Source organism: Eriocheir sinensis, unplaced genomic scaffold (assembly GCF_024679095.1).
Source record: "Eriocheir sinensis breed Jianghai 21 unplaced genomic scaffold, ASM2467909v1 Scaffold1704, whole genome shotgun sequence".
NCBI lineage: Eukaryota > Metazoa > Arthropoda > Malacostraca > Decapoda > Varunidae > Eriocheir > Eriocheir sinensis.
This window is the reverse complement of record NW_026111078.1, coordinates 1-21453: the sequence shown is the minus strand read 5'-3', so window position 1 is coordinate 21453 and position 21453 is coordinate 1. Positions and strand designations below refer to the sequence as shown.

Sequence of the window (21453 nt, the reverse complement as noted above, 5' to 3'; positions counted from 1 at the left end):
CTCCTCTCCCTCTTTCTCCTCCTTGTCCTCCGCCTCCTCGCTCGACCCTCCCGCCACCACCTGCCCCGTACCTTCCCTTTCCCCCTCTTCCTCCTCCCTCTCCTCGTCCGTTCCTCCTCCACCACCTCACCCTCCCTTTCTCCTTCTTCCTCTTCCTCCTCCTCCTCCCCTTTCCACCTTCCACCTCTTCCAATTTCTCCTCGTTCTTCACAGCAGGTCCCTCCTCCTTCCCTCTCCCCTCCCCTTCACCCACCCTCCTGGCCCCCTTCCGACCGTCGGGTTCTTGTTGTTGGTGATAGTCAGGTTCGTTATGTTGACAGGTATTTTTGCTCAAATGATAAGAACAGGACGAGGTTGTGTTTCCCATGGGCAGGTGTGGGCCATATATCAGAAAGGATTGAGGCGTGTATGGCAAGCGAGGGATCGAGCCCCATTGTCTTTCTCAGCTGTGGCGGAAACGACGTTTCTCGTGTGCCAAGCGAGGACCTTCTCAGGCGTTTTAGAGAATTGTTAGGCAGGATACGTGACGCTGGTGGGTCGCCAGTAATGTGTGGCGTCCTGCCAAGGAGGGGCGTTGGCGATGGATGGCTGTCCAGGGCGATAGCAGTGAACAGCAGACTTGCTGAGCACTGCGAGCGCAATGGGTGGCTGTTCGTCGACAATTGGGACCTCTTCTTTGGCAACGACGCCCTCTACGCCCGTGACGGGATACACTTGACGTTCAAGGGTGTTGAGGCTCTCTCAGACTCCTTGAGCGAGCACTTGGTACCTTGAGGATTTTTAGTATAGGCGAGGGGGGCAGGAGTAATGAGAGCAATGGGAGGAGTAATGTGATGGGAGTCAGGGGACATCTAGCTCATAATATAACCAGGCAGCTTAGAAGTAATTCTAGAGGAGTAACAGAGGACGGGCTAAGAATCTTCTATACTAACAGCAGGAGCCTCAGAAACAAGATAGACTTACTAAGGGGTGAAGCTTGTTCAGAAAATTTTGACATAATAGCGATCACTGAGACATGGATAGACACTGCTAATAGAAATTTTAGATCAGAATTTGAAATAACGGGTTATCAGATGTTTCACAAAGACAGAAGGGGCAGAAAGGGAGGTGGAGTTGCGCTATATGTTAAAGACTCACTTAAATGTTTAGTTAACAACTAAGTCAAAACTAACATGGATTCAGAATCAGTTTGGGTGGACGTTTACAAAGGGAAAGAAAAACTAACTCTAGGAGTTATATACAGGCCACCCAACCTTAACAGGCAGGACACGAGTATATTACTACAGGAGATTGGCAGGGCGAGTATGAGTAGAAATGTCTGCGTAATGGGGGACTTTAATTATAGGAATATAGACTGGGAAGATCAAGTGGGTGACCTGGAAGCCGAGGACTTTCTTGAAGTTATACAAGATAATTTCCTTAAGCAGGTAGTTACTGAGCCTACCAGAGGAGATAACATATTAGACTTAGTCCTAACCAATAATGGGAACTTGCTACGTGAGTTGGAGGTGGGCGGAGAGTTAGGAAATAGTGATCACAGAACTGTTCGTTTTAGCTTAGACTGGGCGGTAACCCGCGAACCAAACCCAGTGTTAGTGCCAGATTTTAGAAGAGCAAACTACGAGGGCCTTCGAAGACATCTTGAAGGGGTAAACTGGGATAATTTAGGGATTCATGAGGGCCAGAACTGCGGATTGGAGAGCCAGGAGAACCAGGTAGAAATGTCTTACAATAATTTAGTTAGAGTAATAGTAGAGGGGCAAGAACAGCATATACCACAGCGAACACTTAGAAAAGAAAACAATGATCCTAAGTGGATGACTCGTGGACTAAAACACGAGATTGGGTTAAAGAAGGGAATTTATCAGAAAATAAAGAATGGGGAAACACATCTCAGGGGCCGGTACGTCGAACTATCTAGATTAGTTAAGAAAAACACCAGGATAGCAAAAAGAACTATGAGATCAAAGTAGCAAATGAGGCGAAAAGTAATCCTAAGGGCTTCTTTCAGATGTATAGAACAAAAACACGGGATAAAATTGGACCGCTGAAAACAAACACAGGGGAGCTAGTAGAAAATTACGAAAATATAAGCACATTGTTGAACGACTACTTCCTTTCAGTATTCACACAGGAGGATCGAACGACTATACCGGAAAGAGTTCAGGTGTACGAGGGCGGGGATGGCGATAAATTGAGGGATATAATCATTACCAGGCAAGTAGTTCAGGATGAGATAGATAAGCTTAAGAAGAACAAGTCGCCAGGTCCTGACGGGATATTTCCGAGGGTATTAAAGGAGTTAGGTGATATAATCAGTGACCCACTAACCGACATCTTTAAGATGTCAGTAAATACTGGCTATGTACCGAGCCTATGGAAAGTAGCTAATGTGACGCCGATTTTTAAAAAGGGGGACAGGTCAGTTGCTTCAAACTATCGCCCAATTAGCTTAACATCGGTTATAGGGAAGATGCTGGAGTCCATAATAGCCAGGAACATTCGGGAGCATTTAGAGAAACATAGCTTAATTCACGACTCGCAGCATGGGTTCAAAAAAGGTAGGTCAAGCCTCACCAATCTCTTGTCCTTCTACAATAAAGTATTTGAGGCGGTTGACAGAGATGAAAATTATGATGTAATCTATCTTGATTTTAGTAAAGCGTTTGACAAAGTTCCTCACCAACGACTGTTGCTTAAATTACAGGCTCACGGAGTAGAGGGTAAAGTTTTGAACTGGGTCAAGGCGTGGCTTAGCAATAGGAAGCAAAGAGTGCAAATCAATGGTAAAAGATCTGACTGGGGATGTGTTACGAGTGGGGTCCCACAAGGCTCGGTATTAGGTCCACTTTTGTTTATTATTTATATCAATGACTTAGACACAGGAATTAGTAGTGATGTTAGTAAATTTGCAGATGATACCAAGATCGGTAGAGTAATTGAGTCGGATCAGGACGCTAGTATTCTCCAAGGTGAACTCAACAGATTATATGACTGGGCGGATAAATGGCAGATGGAGTTCTATGTAGGGAAGTGCACTATTCAGAGTGTAGGTAGGAACAACCCCTCACATAACTATTGCTTAAATGACACTCTCATAAGTAGGTCTGGGTGCGAGAGGGATTTAGGGGTCTTAGTGAGCTCTGATCTCCGTCCAAGGGCACAATGCATTCAAGCTAGAAATCGAGCTAATAGGGTACTGGGATTTATTTCAAGGAGCGTAAGCAACAGAAGCCCCGAAGTCTTCCTCAAACTATATTTAGCATTAGTTAGACCTCATCTTGACTATGCGGTTCAGTTCTGGTCACCCTACTATAGAATGGATATCAAAATGTTAGAATCGGTGCAGAGGAGGATGACTAAGATGATTCAGGGGTTGAGAAACTTGCCATACGAGGAAAGACTCAAACAGTTAAACTTGCATTCTCTAGAAAGGCGAAGGGTGCGTGGAGACATGATCGAGGTTTATAAATGGATGAAGGGCTTTAATAAGGGAGACATTCATAAGGTTTTGTTGGTAAGAGAACCAGGTAGGACACGAAGTAACGGGTTTAAACTGGATAAATTCAGATTCAACAGGGACATTGGCAAAAATTGGTTTACTAACAGGGTGGTGGATGAGTGGAATAGGCTTAGCAGTCATGTGGTGAGTGCCAATACAATTGTCACATTCAAAAATAGACTAGATAAATTCATGGACAGCGATATTAGGTGGGGTTAGATACACGGGAGCTTAGGGTCAAAGGAGCTGCCTCGTACAGGCCTACCGGCCTCTTGCAGACTCCTGCTTTCTTATGTTCTTATGTTCTTATATCTAGTATTTATTAGGGCTGTTCTATCTGGATGAGGAATGCAGTATCCTCAACCTTCCCGAGTTGTCTCTCTTCTTCTCTCCTTCCTGTTTTGCTTTTTTCTTCTGGATAGGCGGTGGCTGAGTGGTTAGCGTGCTGGCCCCGCATTCACCGCGTGATGGACGACGCGGATTCGAATCCGCTGCTACCACCTGGGATTTTTCAGTCACCGCCAAATGACTTAAGATTACCCACATGCTGTCCTGAAGACCACCCAGCAACCCGGACTCTAGAGGAAACCGTCCAAGTGAATCAAGAACGAGCTCCGGGGGGTAGCATGAGCCAAGAAAAGATGGCGCCACTATAAACACTTGCCTATGCCATGACGGGATGGGGGCGACTACCATCCAGGCCCTTCAAGAAAGCATACCGGCGCTATGGGCTGGTACGTAAAAATAAAAAAAAGGGGCCAGGGATTTATCTTCTCATGGTTCCTATATCTTTGCCCATGGCTAGCAGTCAGCCCAGACTCTGATCTGGGCTAGCTGGGAAGGGGCCTGCAACACTACCTCACAAAATGTACCCTACGCCAAAAACAAAAGAAGTATAAAGTTCGGGCCGTGGAGAGAGCATTAACCCTTATCTGGTTCTGCTGGGAGACCCGAGTGGGCGACAGGCTTCCTCGATGCATCCACATCAGGAGAGCCTGTCGTTAGTGACAAATGCAGGGCAAAGCCTACAGGACTCCGGCATCTCAATGGAGAAAAGAGTACCCCCTAGCCGGTCTTTGTTTTGGAGTAGCCAGGGATGTGCAGAAATGGCGTCCGCCTTCAAAACTAGGCCAGGGAGTAATCCTTGGAGAGGTCCTGAAACGTCCTGAGCCTCTCAGAGGCCCACTGACTGCCTTACTGATCAAATGAGCTCCGAAGACTAAAGGTGGATATAGTGGAACTCTGCAGAGACGAGGAGGCCTGGCAGAGGCGAGAAAGTATAGTGGGGTTGCACCTATTTCTAGTCCAGCATGACCAATGGTGCCCGTCTTAATGGAATAGCTATAGGCAACTCTAGCCAATTGCAGCCATTAAGGTTGAGGTTACTTCAGCTAATGAGCGTATAATGCAAGCGATCCGACAAAAAAATGCCAGGAACTAACCAATGGAGGGCTCCTGGAATGTCCTGACTCAGGATAATTCCTCTGAAAGGTTCAGGACTCCTGAGCCTTTCAGAGAAACACTGACTGCTTTACCGATTAAATGAGCTCGAAGGCTAAAGTTGGGTATAACTGAACTCTTAGAGACAAGAAGGCCTTGCAGTGGCAAGATCAGTAAGGGGGGAGTACACCTACTACTAGTCCAGCATGACCAATGGTGCCTTTCTTAATGGGGTAGCTATATGCATCTCAAGCCAACTGCAGCCATTTGCGATTGAGGTTACTCCAGTTGATAAGCGTATAATGCGAGTGAGGCTGAAGAACACACTGGGGTTCATGTCTCTTGTTGCAGTGTACGCTCTTATCGAGGTGTATGAAACTGAAGAGAAGGAGGTGTTTTACGCCAATGAGGAGCGGGTAGGCGGTAGCTGAGTGGTTAGCGTGCGGGCCTCGCATTCACCGCGCCATGGACAACGTCGGTTCGAATCCGCCCGCCACCACCTGGGATTTTTCAGTCACCGCCGAGTGGCCTAAGACTACCCACATGCTGTCCTGAAGACCACCCATCAACCCGGACTTTAGAAGAAACCGTCCAAGTGAACCAAGGATGACTTCCTGGGGGCATCATGAGCCAAGAATAAATGGCGCCACTATAAAAAAAAATTTGCCTGCGCCATGATGGGCTTGGGGCGACCACCAGGCCCCTGATGAAAGTCTACCGGCGCTACAGGCGAAGACGTAAAAAAAAAAAAAAAAAAAGACTCCGTATTAGACCAGTGCCCCCCTCGTGACACACTCATCTTCTTGGGTGACTTCAGTGCTACTGCTAGCACGAACAGAGTTGGCTATGGGTCATGTGTTGGTCTATTATGTGGTTCTGGCGCCAGGAAAATTCACAGCTCTCTCCTGAACTTTGCAAGATTCAGGACGTTGAGAAATGAAGGTTCTTGGTACAGGAGACCAGAGCTGCATTGCTGGACTATGTAAAGCAATGCTGGAGGGGCAACTAAGGAGATTAACCACATCCTTCTAAATACACTTGACCCTTGAATTCCTGAACTAATAAGGGGGAGCACTTGTCCGGGAACCACAAAAGTTCACGAATCGAAAATCTATACAGTTCAGGGATATGACCCATTCACAGACATTTGCAATACTTGGTCTGGCAAATCACCAGTATTCAGTACACCATTTTTTTTCAACACTTGCATGAACTGGGTATTAGGCAGGGTTATGGATCAAAGTTATTGTGGAGCATCTGTTGCCAATACCAGGGTCAGTGACCTTGTTTTTGCCGAAGATGTAGTATTCTTTAGGGAGTCGCTGGACGTACTGCTCATAGCTCTCGAGGTACTGCATAAGGAGGCCAAGCCCTTGGAACTTCAAGCTTCCTGAGTGCAGACCAAGGTACAGGTGTTTGGAGGCTTACTAGATCAATCTGTACAGTCTGTTCATGCATGTGGTGAGGACATTGATGTCTTTGAAAATTTCACATACCTTGGTACGTAGTGCAGAACAACGGCGGGTCCCTTCAAGAAGTCTTATGGCTTACTGACCTGACCTTCAATGTTATGTAGGCGTCTCCCTTTGAGCCTGTAGTAGTTAAGGACCAATTACCCCGGGACATGGGCCAATGTGAAATACGGATTGCCATAGTTTACCTTCCCCAAGTTTTCCCAGGTACCCATTTATCGATCAGCCCAAAAGGGACGATGAACAGTTGGGTGAGCTACCCGCCGACTGCCCGGGCTGGGATTTGAACCCTGGCCCGCGGAGTAGTTGCCAGGCATGCTGATCACTATAACACGGAGGCGTGGAAATCATTGGCGACGGGTGGGAATTAGTTTGATTGATCGGAATTTTTGCAGTGGCTAACTATAACCCTGACGGATAGGGATGGGGTAGGTATATATATATATATATATATATATATATATATATATATATATATATATATATATATATATATATATATATATATATATATAATGTTAAGAACATAAAAACATAAGGAGTCTGCAAGAGGCCGGTGGGCCTATACAAGGCAGCCCCTGTGAACCTAACCCCACCTGTCATCACTGTCCATGATTTATATAATCTATTTTTGAATGTGACTATTGTATTGGCATTCACAACATGACTGCCAAGCCTTTTCCAGTCATTTACCACTCTGTTGGTAAACCAATTTTTCTTGACTATGTCCTTGTTGAATCTGAATTTATTCAGTTGAAACCCATTACTACGTGTCCTACCCGGTTTTCTTACCATCAGAACCTTACTAATATCCCCCCTTATTAAAGTCCTTCATCCATTTGTAAACTTCGATGAAGTCTCCTCACACCCTTCTCCTTTCTAGAGACTGCAAGTTCAAGTTTTTCCTCTTATGGTAAGTTTCTTAACCCGTGAATCATTTTTGTCATCCTCCTCTGTACCGATTCTAACATTTTGATATATCCATTTTATAGTAAGGTGACCAGAACTGACCGCATAATCAAGATGAAGTCTAACTAATGCTGAATATAGCTCGAGGATGCCTTCGGCAATTCTGCTGCTTACGCTCCTTGAAATGAATCCCAGTACCCTATTTGCTCTATTTTTAGCTTGAGGTGAAGGCGAGATCCGTGTCAATCGCAGCGGATGGGTTAAGGGGGTACCTATAGGCATCAATACCCAACTGCAACTATTTGTGGTTGAGATCACTCCGGTTGAGGATCACATAATGTGAGTGTGGCTGAAGTACACATTGGGCCTCATGTCTCTTGTTGCAGTGTACGCTCCTACCGAGATGTGTAAACTGTTGAGAAGGAGATGTTTTACGCTAAACACGACTCCTTATTAGACCACAGCTTCCCTCGGGACATACTTATTGTCTTGGGTGACTTCAGTGCTACTACTGGCACTGACACGGTTATGTGTTAGTCTTCATGGTTCTGGTAACAGAAACATCAACAGCTCTCTCCTCCTGAATTTTGCAAGATCCAGGAGGTTTAGAATTTTGGGTTCTTGGTACAAGAGAATATAGCTACACTGTTGGACTTGGTATAGCAATACCAAAGGGCTGGCTAAGGAGACTGACCACATCCTCGTAAGTACTCGTTGGAGAATCTTTCAGAACTGCAGGGTTTTCCGGAGGGCTGAATTCTTTGGAACTGATCATAGGCTTATTGCTGCAACACTCAAGCTTCATGTCAGGTCAAGATGAATCTTGAGATGTGTTCCATCTTGAAAGGCTGAAAGAACTGAAATGTGCTCTGGAGTATGCAGTGACAGTCTCAAATCGGTTCAGTGTGCTCAGCACCCTGGAGGATCCTGTAGAACTGTGTGATACATGAGACTCTTTAAGCTGCCAAGGAGTGCATTTGAAAGCACCCGAAATCTAGGAGTCGATTTAGCTCGGCGGAGACGCTGGAGAATATTGAAGAGAGTCGCGCTGCCAGGGTTGCTGGGAATTGGAACCAATATAGGGCTCTGTAGCGTAGGACTAGAGCTCTTCTAAGGAGAGACAAGGAGAGATATGTCAGGTGTCTTGCTGAGGAAGTGAGGGCCATTTAAATGCGAATGACCTGCGAACTGCTTACTGAGCCGTGAAGAAGCTCCGCTTCGAACCTCCCTTTCAGGTGAGTGCTATCCAAATACCTGATGGCTGCCTCGTGTCGGACATTGATGGGCAGAAACTTCTTTGGGCTGTGTACTTTGAGGACTTGTACACGGCTGACCCTCCGAGTGGGCAGCTTCTAGTTGCTGGTTTGCGGGTGGCGGATGCTGATCCACCCACCGACGAAAACCCACCCTCCCTTGACGAGGTCAGAGAGGCTGTGGCAAAGGTGAGGGTGGAAAGACATCTGGTATCTGCAACAGCAGTGCAGAGCTGCTCGAAGTTGGAGGCGAGGCCATGATCCGCGGGCTGCATGCAGGTTTGACTGCCGTATGGCAATCTGGTACCATTCCTCCTAGCTGGAAGAGGGGGTTGGACGTCCCTTTCTGGAAAGGTGGAGGGGACCGTCAGGACTGCAACAACTACCGTGTTATTACACTGCTCAGTGTGCCTGGCGAAGTGCTTGTCTACCCATTGCTGTTGCGGATTTGCAGCCAGCTGCTAAAGTTACAAAGACCTGAACAGTTTGGGTTCACACACGGTAAGTCGACAAGTGACCGTATCTTGAAATACCGTGTACTACTAGTGGAGCACCTACATGAGTTTCAACTGGGGATGGGTGCAGGCTGTGTCGAGTGCGATGAACTCTGGGATCTCCTGGGACTCTGAAGGATTCCTGCAAGGAGTTTTGGTGTGCTGCCTGGCTCATTTTCTGGGACTGAGAGTGGTGTGAAGTGGGGAAAAGGGGGGGGGGGCCGGGGAGGAGGGCTTGTCCAGCTTCTTTCCCATGAACGCGGGAGGGAGGTAAGGTTGTGTACTTTCTCCATCGCTCTTCAACACTTGTATGGACTGGGTACTATAGTGAATACAAATTGGCGAGTCTGTTGTGGCGTTGGCTCCCGCGGGACCATTTGTCATGATTTCATTATTCAGGGAGTGGCCCGTGGAAAAATACCGAGGGTGTCCCCGCCATTTTGATTGAGAGAGCGGGAAGTAGTCACAGATCACGCGGGAAAACTAGAAGGCGGGAGCAGCGAGCTTTTCAAATCATTTCGTTATTACTGCCAAAGCTGAGCTATGTGTGAGATGCATGAACCACTATTTACCTAGTGCATGCGTTAGGTTATTATTATATAACAATCCATAGCCATGGGCGTTTTAGCGTAAGTGTTGCACAGAAAACGAGATGTCAGTATGGCGAGAGCTGGCATCTTGACCGCGGCCGGGGAGCGGAGCATTGTGGGCCCGCCGCCATCTTCCAATCCATTTCCCACCCAGACTCCAACGCGAGCAGACGTCCCTCACATCCTCCCGCACCACGTTTCTCATCGTGGTGGTCTTTCCAGCCTTGTAGTATCCGCAAGTCCAGAGTGACTGTGTACTCAGGTCAGGGAAGCCCGTGGGAGGTAAGGAGGGCACGGCGTGTTGCAGAGAGGATTGAAGAAGGACTCCAGGGCTCCAGAACACAAGGCAGATCAGGGTGTGGCTCCTCCTTTCTCCCACTTACAGCTAAGTAACCATTTGCTAGGATGTTTTAAGATAGATAGCTAGGTTGCTGTGTGCTTGGTATTAATTAATTATTCTTAATTTTCAGCGAGTTTCTTTGTTGCTTTCAATAAACTTAAGAGCAGGTTTTATCTGGCTTTTGCTTACCCTATGAGAGATGTGACTGGTCAGATATTTAAATAATAATAAGGACTAGAGAGGCTGTAAGTCTGATAACTCAATTTTCAGATATTTTATTTTAAATTTTTTATTGCTGATAATTTACGGGATTTTCGGAAGTCCAGACCTTTCAAGAACCCCACATAAAATGGCGCCCGATCAGTAAACTGACCTCACACTCCATAGGAAAGTATTGGCTGTTAGGCTCGAAGTATTATCTCGCAAGATGTCTATATCACAGTGGAAAGAGGAAGCGGAAGTGTTAGGGTAAAGTGCTAAAGAAGCCAGAGAATATATAATCAAGGAGCAAGAGAAAGCGAGAAAAAGAGAAAAGGATCAATACCAGTTAGAATTACGGAAACTAAAAGCTGAGAGAGAACGAGAAAAGGAGGCCCATGAAATAAAAATGGCCGAGCTAGCGGCAAATAATGGGAATGGTAGTAACTCTCAGAATAATAAAGTAGTTTCTCCAAAGCTAAAGCTTAATCATTTCAAACAAGGAGACAAGATTGAAATATTTATACCGCGTCTTGAGGAAGCCGCTAACTTAATGCAGTATGATGAGGTCACCAAGCGTGTGCAATTCATGAGTCTTTTTGAAGGTAAGGCTTTGGAGGTGATTCATAGATCGGATGATAACTCTCGTGAGTATAAAGAAATGAAGGAGGCATTATTGGCAGCTTATGGAATGTCTGTTGATGATTTAAAGTATCAGTTCTCCTCTGCCTCCATAAATGACGATGAGACAGCAATTCAATTTGCTGCTCGCCTCAAGGGGTACTTAGATCAATGGCTCAAGAAAGACGGTGCTGAGGAGACAGTTGAAGGTGTAAAGGACCTAATCTTGTGTGCGCAGTAAGTAAAATCCTGCCCAGATGAATTAGTCACGAGGCTCAAAATAGACAAGGTGAGAAAATTGGAAGTTATGAAGGAAATGGCTAACTCCTATTTTGATGCCTGCGGTAGGACGAAAAAGCCTGTAATTAAAAGCAATAACATGCAGAGTGAAGTCCCTAGAAAGATTGGTTCCGGCGTCGCCACCTACCATGGTGCGATTAGCCAAGCTTGGCCTTCAGCCAAAAGTAACCAACATTATTCACCGCGTCCGAAGACTGGAAGTTATAGGTCGCGACCGTATCAGGGTAATAAGTGGCATAAAAATGCTGCAGTATGACAAGAAAGTGCTCCGCAGCATGGTTATTATGGTAGAAATCAGGGTTCGCCACCACCTGTGCCTTCCGTGAACAGCCAGTATCGCGATGAGACGCAGAATCCATGACTAGTGGCCGGCGCAGCCACTAATCAGTACGATGATCGGTTGAATTTGAGTAAAGGTTGGGTAGGAGACCGAGAGGTTACGGTGATGAGGGATAGTGGTTCTACCATTTGTACACTGAAGCACAGCTTAGCTAGGAGCCATGAGTTCACAGGCAAACGTAGAAAAATATGGCTGTTGAATAGCGCGCCAGTGATAGCTCCTGAAGTCAAGATAAAAGTCAAGTCACCCTATTACACAGGCTGGATCATGGCGGTGACACTCGAAACACCGCTCTATGATTTAGTGATTGGCAACATTCCCGGAGCTACTAACGGGGTAGGTAAAAATGCAGTCACTCAAACACCTAACGCGGTGTTGGATCCAGAGGATTTTGGAGAAAGTGAAAGGGTACAAGGAGAAGGTGAGCCTCAGATTGGTGCAGCAGTAGTGACCCGAGCAGCTGCTAAGCGTAAGAGTACTGTTAGGCCTCTCATGGTTACATCTCTTGGAGATCTAACTAACAGCGAGGACGTAAGGAAGGAGGTGGAGAGAGACGACACCCTGCACGGCGTACGCAAACGTTTGCAGGAAAACAGTGTCATACAGCTGAACGACAACCGCGTCAGTTTTATCAAGCAGCGTGGCTTGATATATAGGCAGATTATCTCTTCCTCAGATGAAAGGAAATTACAGTTGGTTGTGCCTATGAGATACAGAGGGACTGTTCTCAAGTTAGGTCACAGTACTACTCTAGGCGGTCACATGGGAAGAACCAAGACACTCGCTCGCGTAAAAGCACATTTTTATTGGCCAGGGATAGGCCAGGAGGTAGCTAGATATGCGAGGTCGTGCGATGTGTGTCAAAAGACTATAGATAGGGGTAGGGTAAAGCCTGCACCCTTACAGCCACTGCCCATTATTGACTCCCTTTGAAAGAGTTGCGGTAGATTTGGTGGGGCCGATCGAGCCCCGAGCCAGCGATGGCTCCCGGTATATTCTTACGCTTGTAGATTTTGCCACGCGTTGGGCGGAAGCGGTGCCGCTGAAGAATATTGAAACGCAAACTGTGGCTGAAGCTCTCATGACTATATTTTGCCGAGTAGGTATACCCAGACAAATACTGAGTGATCGGGGTACTCAGTTCACCTCAGGGATGATGGAGGAAGTACTACGTCTGCTAGCGTGCAAAGGGTTACATACCACTCCCTACTATCCCATGGGGAATGGACTGTGTGAACGTTTTAACGGCACACTTAAGAAAATGCTTAAATGCATGGCTGCCGAACAACCCAAGGAATGGCCTAGGTACCTGGCTCCTTTGTTGTTCGCGTACAGAGAAGCGCCACAGAGCTCCACCAGGTTCTCCCCGTTTAAGCTAATGTATGGTAGGTCGGTAAGAGGTCCGCTTCAGTTACTGAGAGAGCTGTGGGATGACAATACACCGGACCCGGAGGTCAAGACTACATACCAGTACGTGTTAGATCTAGGTGACAGGCTGAGAGACCTGTAACATTGCTAAGGAGGAGTTACTCAAAGCAAAACAAGTACAGAAAAGTTACTACGACAGGAAGGCAAAGTTGCGTAAGCTCAGTGTAGGAGAACAGTGCCTAGTTTTGCTTCCCACAGCGAGCAACAAGCTGTTACCTCAGTGGAAGAGACCTTACGAGGTTCAGAAGGTTAATGACCTTAATTATATTCTTCTGGTTGATGGACACCCAAAACGGTTCCACATCAACATGTTGAAACAATACTATCGGCCAGAAGTAGCCGCAGGTTGCTTGCGAGAAAGTGAGTATGATGAGGAGAAGGTGAGGTGTCTAGAGTTAGTTAAAGCTCACTATTCTCAACCTCAGATCGTTGCTAGAGGATTATGCAGAGTTTTTTTTCGGACAAACCTAAGATTGCGTCTGGTAGCAGATTAAGATGATCAAAGTAGACAGATTAGATGGGTTCAGGCGTCGCCACCCCCCATGGTGCGATCAGCCAAGGTCACTATTCTCAGCCTCAGACCGTAGATGTGGGAGAGTTTTGCGGCATGCTTAAAATTTAAGTTGCATGGTATGGTGCATGGTGTGATAATGTAAGAAAAATTAGGCAGTTAGCCAGGAATTTATACAATAAGTTACACCATTTTTACACCTACCTACAGCTACTCCACATCTATTCCACCTACACTATGTATACATACATAACACCACTTACATTTTGTGAATAATTGTGGCGAAATTCGCCAAACCCGCTCTAAAAGGTACTGGCGCCTCGCTATGGAGTTTTCCCTCTAGTTTGAGTATTATCGTAAATGTCGAGGTTTTTTTTCACTCCCAAGCGAATCGTCTATTACCTGAGCAGAGGTTAACTGACATACACCACAGTATGAGAGGGTGTGTGAAAAGTGTGAGAAAGTACTGTCAGGAACTTGCTAATTTTGTAGGTGCAGTTGTAGGCATGTTACCAGTGTTGGCAGTACTCACAGTTAAAAACTTTTCTCTGAAGACAAAAGTTTTCTTAAAGGGGGGGCGAAATGTCATGATTTCATTATTCAGGGAGTGGCCCGTGGAAAAATACCGCGGGAGTCCCCGCCATTTTGACTGAGAGAGCGGGAAGTAGTCACAGATCACGCGGGAAAACTAGAAGGCGGGAGCAGCGAGCTTTTCAAATCATTTCGTTATTACTGCCAAAGCTGAGCTGTGTGTGGGATGCATGAACCACTATTTACCTAGTGCATGCGTTAGGTTATTAATACATAACAATCCATAGCCATAGGGCGTTTTAGCGTAAGTGTTGCACAGAAAACGAGATGTCAGTATGGCGAGAGCTGGCATCTTGACCGCGGCCGGGGAGCGGAGCATTGTGGGCCAGCCGCCATCTTCCAAGCCATCTCCCACCCAGACTCCAACGCGAGCAGACGTCCCTCACATCCTCCCGCGCCACGTTTCTCATCGTGGTGGTCTTTCCAGCCTTGTAGTATCCGCAAGTCCAGAGTGACTGTGTACTCAGGTCAGGGAAGCCCGTGGGAGGTAAGGAGGGGACGGCGTGTTGCAGAGTGGTCTTTCCAGCCTTGTAGTATCCGCAAGTCCAGAGTGACTGTGTACTCAGGTCAGGGAAGCCCGTGGGAGGTAAGGAGGGGACGGCGTGTTGCAGAGAGGACTCCAGGGCTCCAGAACACGAGGCAGATCAGGGTGTGGCTCCCCCTTTCTCCCACCTACAGCTAAGTAACCATTTGCTATAGTCTGTTCGGAGCACGAAGTCGGTTCAAGGTGTGGCAGATTCCAGAATTCCCATGAGTGCAGCGCTGCCAGTTCGACCGCCAATTATCAGATTAGCACTCTCTCCCGGCCTACCCACCAACAACCCACCTGTTTATCTCTCTCTCTCTCTCTCCCTCTCTCTCCCTCTCGACCCGGGGGAGGGACCTAGGGGGACACACCGACCACCACCACCACCACCACTACCACCACCACAACGTAGCAATATGGGAAAAAATCGCTGCCACATGTTATAGAATTTATACAAATCCTTGTTATAATCCTAAACATCGACACTCATTGTACTATGTAGCTTCCTTTACTATATACAGAATATATAAAATATCGCTTTCAAATAGCACATGGATGGGAAATAAGAGAGAGACGCATGTACGAAGGCTGATTTGGCAGCATGGGTAGAGGTAAACGACGATACCAGCTCCACCCTGAACCGCCTTCATGCTCCGAACAGACTAAAGGATGTTTTAAGATAGATAGCTAGGTTGCTGTGTGCTTGGTATTAATTGATTATTCTTAATTTTCAGCGAGTTTCTTTGTTGCTTTCAATAAACTTAAGAGCAGGTTTTATCTGGCTTTTGCTTACCCTATGAGAGATGTGACTGGTCAGATATTTAAATAATAATAAGGACTAGAGGGTCTGTGAGTCTGATAACTCAATTTTCAGATATTTTATTTTATATTTTTTATTGCTGAGAATTTACGGGATTTTCGGAAGTCCAGACCTTTCAAGAACCCCACACCATTCCTCCCCTCTGCTATGCCACACAGTCCCAACACCTATCTCTTCCTTTCATATGTTAGCTATAGGTAACATAGGAGAGGAAAAAACAGGTACTGGGACTGTGTGGCAGAGTAGGGGGGAGGAAATTAACCGGTGGGAGCCAACGCCACAACGAGCTCGCCAATCTGGTTTCACGACCAGAGTCAATGCGGAGCATTTATTGGCAATATCTGGGTCACTAAGCACATTTTTGCTGATGACGCAGTACTCCTTGCGGTATTGCTGGAGGTCCTGGTGATGGCTCTTGAGGCACTGCAGGAGGAGGCGAAGCCCTTGTGTTTTCAGGTTTCCTGGGCTAAGGGCAAGCTACAAGTGATTGGAGGCTTGCTAGATGAAACAGTATAGTCTGTTCATGCGTTTGGCAAGGACATTGAGGTATAGGAAACTTTTTCAGACACTGGTAGCCTAGTTCAGAACAACGGTCTCGCCAAGATGTCGTACAGCGGATTGATTTGTTTGACCCAAGGTGTTATGGACTCGCTAAGCACATGTATATATTTGTACCCAATGAGGATGGTCAGCTAAGGCTCTGCACCGACTACCGCAGAGTCAACTCAGTCACGATTCCAGACGCCTATCCTCTTCCACGGGTAGACGATCTCATTGATGAGGTGGGAAATGCACGATTTCTAACAAAAAATGGACCTATTGAGGGGTTATTACCAGATACCCTTGTCGGTGGAGGCTCAGTTAATTTCCGCCTTCACCACACCCTTTGGATTATACCAGTACACAGTGATGGCTTTTGGCCTCAGAAACAGTCCAACAACCTTCCAGAGGGCCTTGAATGACGTATTGCAGGGGTTAGAGGGAGTTTCCGTCTATCTGGACGACATATTAATTTGTTCTCCCCATTGGTAGCACCATCTCCAACAAATCTCCAAGGTGCTGTCCCGACTGCAGGAGGAGAACCTCACGGTGAAGTTGGTCAAGACCACCTTTGGACAAGCGACCGTCACGTACTTGGGACACGAGGTTGGCCTGGGAGTCGTCCGACCCAAGGCAGCTAACATCTCCGCCATCCTCCAGTATCCGGCACCAACCACCCGGAAAGCGCTCATGCGTTTTCAGGGTATGAACGGTTCTTCCCCAACTTTGCCCAGGCAGCAGCACCACTCACCCGGATGACCAGCGGAGCGGTGCCTTTCATTTGGACTGACGATTGACAGACTGCCTTCAACCAACTGAAGATCTTCCTCACCCAAGACCCAATACTACGCTCACCAGACTTCACTCTACCATTCGTACTGCATACTGACACCAGTGAGGAAGCAGTGGGAGCGGCCTTACTTCGACTGAAGGAAGGCACATTACATCCTGTCGCCTATCACTCTGCGAAACTAGACCTCCATCAACGGCATTACTCGACCATCGAAAAGGAGCTACTCGCAATCATATCAGCCATCAAGAAGTTCGAGTGCTATCTGTCTCCAAGTCCAGCACCCCTCAAAGTGTTCACCGACCATAACCCCCTCACCTTCCTGGATCAGAACATATTCTCCATCCAACGACTGCTGAAATGGTCCTTATACCTCCAACCATTCAACCTCCAGCTGCATCACATAAAGGGCTCCGACAACGTCATCGCCGATGCCCTCAGTCGTCCCCCCAGTCAGTCACGACACCACCACTTCCCTGAGGTGTCGTCTTTAGGGGGGAGGTGTAACGACCCTCGAGCTGATGCCTTGAAGGGTCATTCCAGGTGCTTGTCCAACAACACAACACCATCTCCATCCTACTAACGAGCCCCAACCGTCAGCACCAAGACCACAACGCTTCGACACCTCAACACCTCGACCGAAGCAAGCCGGGCTTCATAGGAGGCTATATTAGTACCCGGCCGCTAGTGGGAAAACAGTTTAGTCTCACCCGACTGTTAAGGTGCTAAATCCCACTGGATATACTTCAGAAGGCGACATCACCTCCTTGGCGGTTAAGTGCAAGGACAGATACCCGAGGATGATACGTTGCCTATTTTTACTTGTTTCTTGTCTCTTTTGTTGCCTTGTGTCATTAAGGGTTATAACTTTATTATACCTGGGGTATATTTTTGCTTTGTTTCATATTAAGTATAAGTATGAGTGTAAGTGTAATGTAAATATAATTAAGTATAAGTATTTAATTTAACTTTGTTGTTTTACTTTAGAGTTGCAGTCATTAAAAACTGTTACCCCTTCTTTTGGTGACGTAACAAGGGATGTAATCATTACCAGGCAAGTAATCCAGGATGAGATAGATAAGCTTAAGAAGAAGAAGTCGCCTGGTCCTGACGGGATATTTCTGAGAGTATTAAAGGAATGCAGGGATGTAGTGACCCACTAACCGACATCTTTAAGATGTTGGTAAATACTGGTTATGTGCACAGCCTATGGAAAGTAGCTAATGTGACGCCGATTTAAAAAAAAAGGGACAGGTCTACTTTTTTTTTTTTTTTTTTTTTTTTTTACGTTGTGGCCTATTGCGCCGGTAGGGTTCTTCTCGGTGAGTCCGGATGGTCGGTCCAAGGCTTCTTCCCGGTGGGTCCTGATGGTCGGCCCAGCCCGTTCTGGCGCAGGCGAGTGTTTATAGTTGCGCCATCTTGCATTGGCTCATGCTGCCCTCCCGGTGCTCATCTTTAATCCTAGAATCTAGAGTCCGGGTTGATAGGTGGTCTTCTGGACAGCATGTGGGTAGTTTTAAGCCACTCGGCGGCGGCTGAAAAATCCCAGTTTGGTGGCACCGGTCGGGGATTGAACTCGCGTCCTCCTGAACGCGGGGCCGTCTTGCTATCCGTTCAGCCACCGCCTACCCGTGGCTGATTTAGCCCAATTAGCTTAACATCGGTTATAGGCAAGATGCTGGAATCCATAATAGCCAGGAATATTCGGGAGCATCTAGAGAAACATAGCTTAATTCACGACTCGCAGCATTTGTTAACGAAAGGTAGGTCATGCCTCACCAATCTCTTGTCCTTCTACAATAAAGTATTTGAGGCGGTAGACAGAGATGAAAATTATGATGTAATCTATCTTGATTTTAGTCAAGCGTTTGACAAAGTTCCTCACCAACGACTGTTGCTTAAATTACAGGCTCACGGAGTAGTGGGCAACGTTTTGAACTGGGTCAAGGCGTGGCTTAGCAATAGGAAGCAAAGAGTGCAAATCAATGGCAAAAGATCTGACTGGGGTTGTGTTACGAGTGGGGTCCCACAAGGTTCGGTATTAGGTCCACTTTTGTGTATTATTTATATCAATGACTTAGATACAAGAATTAGTAGGGATGTCAGTAAGTTAGCAGATGATACCAAGGTCGGTAGAGTAATTGAGTCGGATCAGGACGCTAGTATTCTCCAGGATGAACTAAACAGATTGTATGACTGGGCGGATAAATGGCAGATGGAGTTCAATTTAGGGAAGTGCAGTATTCTGAGTGTAGGTAGGAACAACCCCTCTCATAATTATTGCTTAAATGACACTCTCATAAGCAGGTCTGGGTGCGAGAGGGATTTAGGGATCTTAATGAGCTCTGATCTCCGTCCAAGGCCATAATGCATTCAAGCTAGAAATCGAGCAAACAGGGTACTGGGATTTATTTCAAGGAACGTGAGCAACAGAAGCGCCGAAGTCTTCCTCAAACTATATCTAGCATTAGTTAGACCTCATCTTGTTTATGCTGTTCGGTTTTGATCCCCTTACTATAGAATGGATATCAAAATGTAAGAATCGGTGCAGAGAAGGATGACTATGATGATTCAAGGGTTATGAAACTTGCCATACGAGGAAAGACTCAAACAGTTCAACTTGTATTCTCTAGAAAGGCGAAGGGTGCGTGGAGACATGATCGAGGTTTATATATGGATGAAGGGCCTTAATAAGGGGGGATATTCATAAGGTTTTGTTGGTAAGAGACCCGGGTAGGACACGTAGTAATGGGTTTAAACTGGATAAATTCAGATTCAACAGGGACATAGGTAAAAGCATAGGCTTAGCAGTCATGTGGTGAGTGCCAATACAATTGTCACATTCAAAATTAGATTAGATAAATTCATGGTCAGCGATCTTAGGTGGGGTTAGATTCACGGGAGCTTAGGTTCAAAGGAGCTGCCTTGTATAGGCCTACCGGCCTCTTGCAGACTCCTAAGTTCTTATGTTCTTATGTTCTTAATACAACAAGCAATAAACATGTATTACTATGACAGGTGAAAATAAGTTGTTTACAGAATATCAACAAATAAAGTATGTCCTCTGGTGGGTCGTATGATAGTATTAGTGTCCTATTTTCCTGCTATGTTTTTATTACTCATCGGAAGGCAAACTGTTTGGCATGCACTCAGGAGAACCCATATACGTACAGTATATAGACGTCACTCACCTTTCGCTTTGCTGGCATGACCCACATTAAAGTAGCGGCTTCAAAACGGAATCTTAGGATGGGAGATTTGCTGCACTGCCAGCCGCAGGGAGTGTGTTAAAGAGCCAGATTGATACCTTTGGTTATAAGTGCCTATGCAGAATCATGAGATATCGCTGGAATGCCTTTGCGTCAAATCAGCAATTACTCCATGAGACTGATTCAAGGTCTGCTACCTGCACAGTCCGTACGCCAACTCTGGCTATAAGGGCATGTGGCACACTACTCAGGAGTCAACCCTGCTCATCGGATTGTTTCTGTAGAAGACAATCATGACTGGAGGAGGGTAAGGGGACGCCCACAGAGTTCATAGATTGAGCAAGTCGATAGATCATGCCATGAGGTATTTAGGATGGGAAGGAAGCCTGCATGGAGATTTGCCTGGAGGAACCCCAGTGTGTAGCGTCGTAGGGTGGGTGAGGTGATGCACACCCAGGCGCATGCTCCTATTGACTGACTAATTTACTGATTGATTCATTCATTCATATCTGTTTCTGAAATATGTGTCTTGTTGAGTTTTGTGTTCATCTACTTCCACTTCCCACTGATTTTCATGTATTATTAACGATTGGTGTTGCTAACCATATCTTGAGGTTTCTGATGTCTGTTGCAGCCACCTTGGCTGCCAGACCCTCTGCCCGAGACCCAACTACAGTTTCCAGGAACATGACCAAGTCCCCAACACTGCGACATAGTGGACCCGCCACCAAGGCCCGTCTGTCCTTCAGAGTGTCGGGAAAAATTCCACAGCCGTCCAAGGGCACCCAACCTGCAAGAGTTAAAGTATCTGTGTGGGTCTTAGAATGAACCACACTGCCCTTACCCACAAGAACAAAGCTTGAAATTCTAGCAGCATGTACATGTTTGTTACAGTATTTGGCTTGAAACAGTAGGTAAAGGTCTACCACTGTGTGACTCCATTTGCCTTACCTGATGTTGGTTTATGGCCAAAAAGACCACACAAAGCAGCAGGTAATCGTATGGAGCCAGCCAAGTCAGTGCCAATGGAGAGTGGAGTGCCACAGGAGGCAAGCAAGGCACTCTGTCCAAAAAAAATTACTTTGGAAGTGTATCAGCTGACATTACAAATGTCTGACAGCTTCCTAATAATTGTAATCAGAAAACGAGTACAGGCACTTTTCAATTTACACTAGTATTGTATTCCTGGTGAGTTCGCATAATGTAAATTTCAAGCAATGTAAACATAATTTTTCCATTTAGGCCTAGTGTAAAATACAGATGTGTGTGTGTGTGTGTGTGTGTGTGTGTGTGTGTGTGTGTGTGTGTGTGTGTGTGTGTGTGTTGTTGTTATGGGCCGTGGCGATCTGAGCCCTGCCCATTATACAAGAGGGGAAACAAAAAAGAGCCTCTGAACTATAGACCGGTTTCTCTAACAAGCGTCATGTGCAAGCTGTGTGAGAAAACAATTTAAAGACAGTGGGTAAACCATCTAGAAAGAGAGATGATAATAAATGAAAATCAATTTGGATTCAGACAAGGTAAATCTTGTGTCACAAATCTAATATATTTTTCCTCAAGAGTAACTGATATAGTGCAG

General features: G+C 46.3%; 1 protein-coding gene across 1 annotated transcript in view; it reads right to left on the bottom strand.

Moving 5' to 3' along the window:
- The window catches only part of LOC126990516 (fatty-acid amide hydrolase 2-B-like), a gene marked incomplete at its 3' end in the record, with an annotated part of 33124 nt that extends 11994 nt beyond the window's left edge, over positions 1-21130 (bottom strand). The window contains 2 exon segments of the mRNA XM_050849114.1: positions 20478-20664; positions 20826-21130. Of these exon segments, the coding sequence (XP_050705071.1) occupies positions 20478-20563 (86 nt within the window).
- Between the last annotated feature and the right edge of the window lie 323 nt (positions 21131-21453).